The 2,500-nt window shown below is 51.4% G+C and overlaps 1 protein-coding gene across 1 annotated transcript in view; it reads left to right on the forward strand.

The window, feature by feature from the left end:
* The window catches only part of LOC310824551 (ribosomal protein S6 kinase alpha-2-like), a gene marked incomplete at its 5' end in the record, with an annotated part of 15,078 nt that overhangs the window by 7,201 nt on the left and 5,377 nt on the right, over positions 1-2,500 (forward strand). Inside the window, 2 exons of the mRNA XM_083697816.1 lie at positions 1,259-1,361; positions 1,615-1,745. Of these exons, the coding sequence (XP_083553942.1) occupies positions 1,259-1,361; positions 1,615-1,745 (234 nt within the window). The remainder of the gene's footprint in view (positions 1-1,258; positions 1,362-1,614; positions 1,746-2,500) is intronic.

The following is a 2,500-nucleotide window of genomic DNA, read 5'->3' on the forward strand; positions in this document are numbered from 1 at the left end:
CACAGTTCAGTCAGGACTTACGTGGGTTTAATCATGTTTGATGTAAATGGTCATACATTTAGGTTCGGGTTAGGGTTAGGGTTCGGGTTAGGGTTAGGGTTAGGGTTCAGGTTAGGGTTAGGGTTCGGGTTAGGGTTAGGGTTAGGTTCGGGTTAGGGTTAGGTTAGGGTTAGGTTAGGGTCAGGGTTCGGGTTAGGGTTACGGTTAGGTTAGAGTTCGGGTTCGGGTTAGGATTACGGTTAGGTTTGGCCTAACTGAGTGTCTCTGCTCTGTAACCCTGAAACTAAACAGCACAGGGAGGGAGACCACAACTACCAACCCCGTAGGCAGGGAGACACACAGCGACCGAGAGGGTGGAGGCTGGGGCAGTGGGTGGAGGCTGGGGTGGAGGCTGGGGTGGTGGGTCGGGCAGTGGGTGGAGGCTGGGGTGGGGTCCTCAGGCCCTCTGACATCACATGACATCATCCTCAGGCCCTCTGACATCATATGACATCATCCTCAGGATTGTGTGTGGGGGGGGGGGGGGGGGGGCAACAAAGTGAAAACTTTATTTTCTTCCCCAGAGGACAATGTTCTCTCCATCATGCCTAGTTACCTGCTAGGTCTGCTGTTGCCATGCCAACGGAACAGGTGCATGCACCGTCACTAGTGACAGATGTATCCACGGTAACAGAACTGTTACCAGCTCAAACATGTGTCATTGCTTCCCCTCCTGTGTACTCGAGTTCTACAACTACTGAGCTGAAACAAAAAGGTTCTAAAAGTGTTTGTCCCCATTGGGAACCCTTTGAAGAACCCTTCTGGGTTAGATGTGGAACTCTTTACATAGAAGGTTCTACAAAGGGTTCCCCTACAGGGACAAATGAACCGTTTGTTGAGGTAGGAGAGTAACCAGGTTATGATGGGATGAGGGTTAGGGTGAGCTCTTCTAGAAGAGAGGGATGAGGTTATGAAGGGATGAAGGCCTGCTATACATTCTGTTCTTCTTGATTTTGATTGGATTTGACTTCACAGTATTTAAGATTTATGTAAAGATCTAATAAACATCCATCAACGATGCATCTGATCCCAGAGGTGAGAACAGAAGAGCATCAGTGTCCTTGATGGCAAATTCATTGAATGAATGATAAGATGATACCCAGTTTCCAGGCCCCATACTAACATACTAACATACTAACATACTAACATACTAACATACTAACAGGCTGCTGTTGTTGATGTTGTTGTTGTTGTTCGTCTACTGATGGTGTAACCGTAGAAACTGTACAGACGAGAGATCAAGCCTCCGTTCAGACCAGCTGTGGGTCGTCCAGAAGACACCTTCCACTTCGACCCCGAGTTCACCTCCAGAACCCCCACAGGTAACCCCAACCCTGACCCTGACCCTAATCGTGACCCAAACCCTAACCCTAACCCTGACCCTGACCCTGGCCAATAGGAATGACATCTACATCTCTCTCTCTATGTCTCTCTCTCTCTCTCTCTATGTCTCTCTCTCTCTATGTCTCTCTCTATCTCTCTCTCTCTCTCTCTCTCTCTCTCTATGTCTCTCTCTCTCTATGTCTCTCTCTGTCTCTCTCTCTCTCTCTCTCTCTCTCTCTCTCTCTCTCTCAGACTCTCCAGGTATCCCGCCTAGTGCTAACACTCACCAGCTGTTCAGGGGCTTCAGCTTTATCGCCACCAACCTGGAGCAAGACCATGCCATCGCAGAGGTCCGGCAGAGCTCAGTCAACCCCATCGTACAGGTGGGTCCCGCCCCCTTAAAGGTGCAGGCTGTCACAGTCAAGCTCTCCTCAGATGATGATTCTGTTGTTTCATTATCCAAACTGATGATGATCACCTAGTAATGTCTAGTCTGTAGAGTCTACAGGAGCAGTATCTGGCAGCTGATCAGCCCTACGATCAGCCCTACGATCAGCTCTACGATGTGTGACAGGAGGAGGGGACTGGTGGGGGGGGTGGGGGGGGACAGGAGAGAGTAGAGAGATGAAATTATGATGATTTTATACACAGGGGGAGGAGGGAGGGAGGGAGGGGGAGGGGAGGGGAAGGGAAGGGAGGGAGAGGGAGAGTAGAGAGATGAGATGATGATGATGATGATGTTGTAATGCTCAGAGAGGGAGGGATGGGGGGGGGAGGGGGAGGAGAGAGGGAGGGAGGGAGGGAGAGGGAGGAGAGAGGGAGGGGGAGAGAGGGGGATGGAGCAGGAGAGAGTCGAGAGATGATGATGATGATGATGATGATGTTATACTCAGAGGCCATAATGGGATTACAGTCCCACGTGATCTAGACTGCATTAGCCTCTGAGCTGAAGCCCGCCTCCCTCCTCCCTCCCTCCTCCCTCCTCCCTCCCTCCTCCCTCCTACCCTATGACAGGGACACAGCGTGTGCTCAGCGTGCTGCTGGTTCTGATCTGAAACACTCCTCTCCTGGTCAGGGCTGAGGATTAGAGGGGGGGGGGGAGGGGGGGGTACATGGAGTTGTTAGGAGAGAGTGACAG

This window comes from Argentina silus (genome assembly GCF_951799395.1).
Source record: "Argentina silus genome assembly, contig: scaffold_250, whole genome shotgun sequence".
NCBI classification, from domain to species: Eukaryota; Metazoa; Chordata; class Actinopteri; order Argentiniformes; family Argentinidae; genus Argentina; species Argentina silus.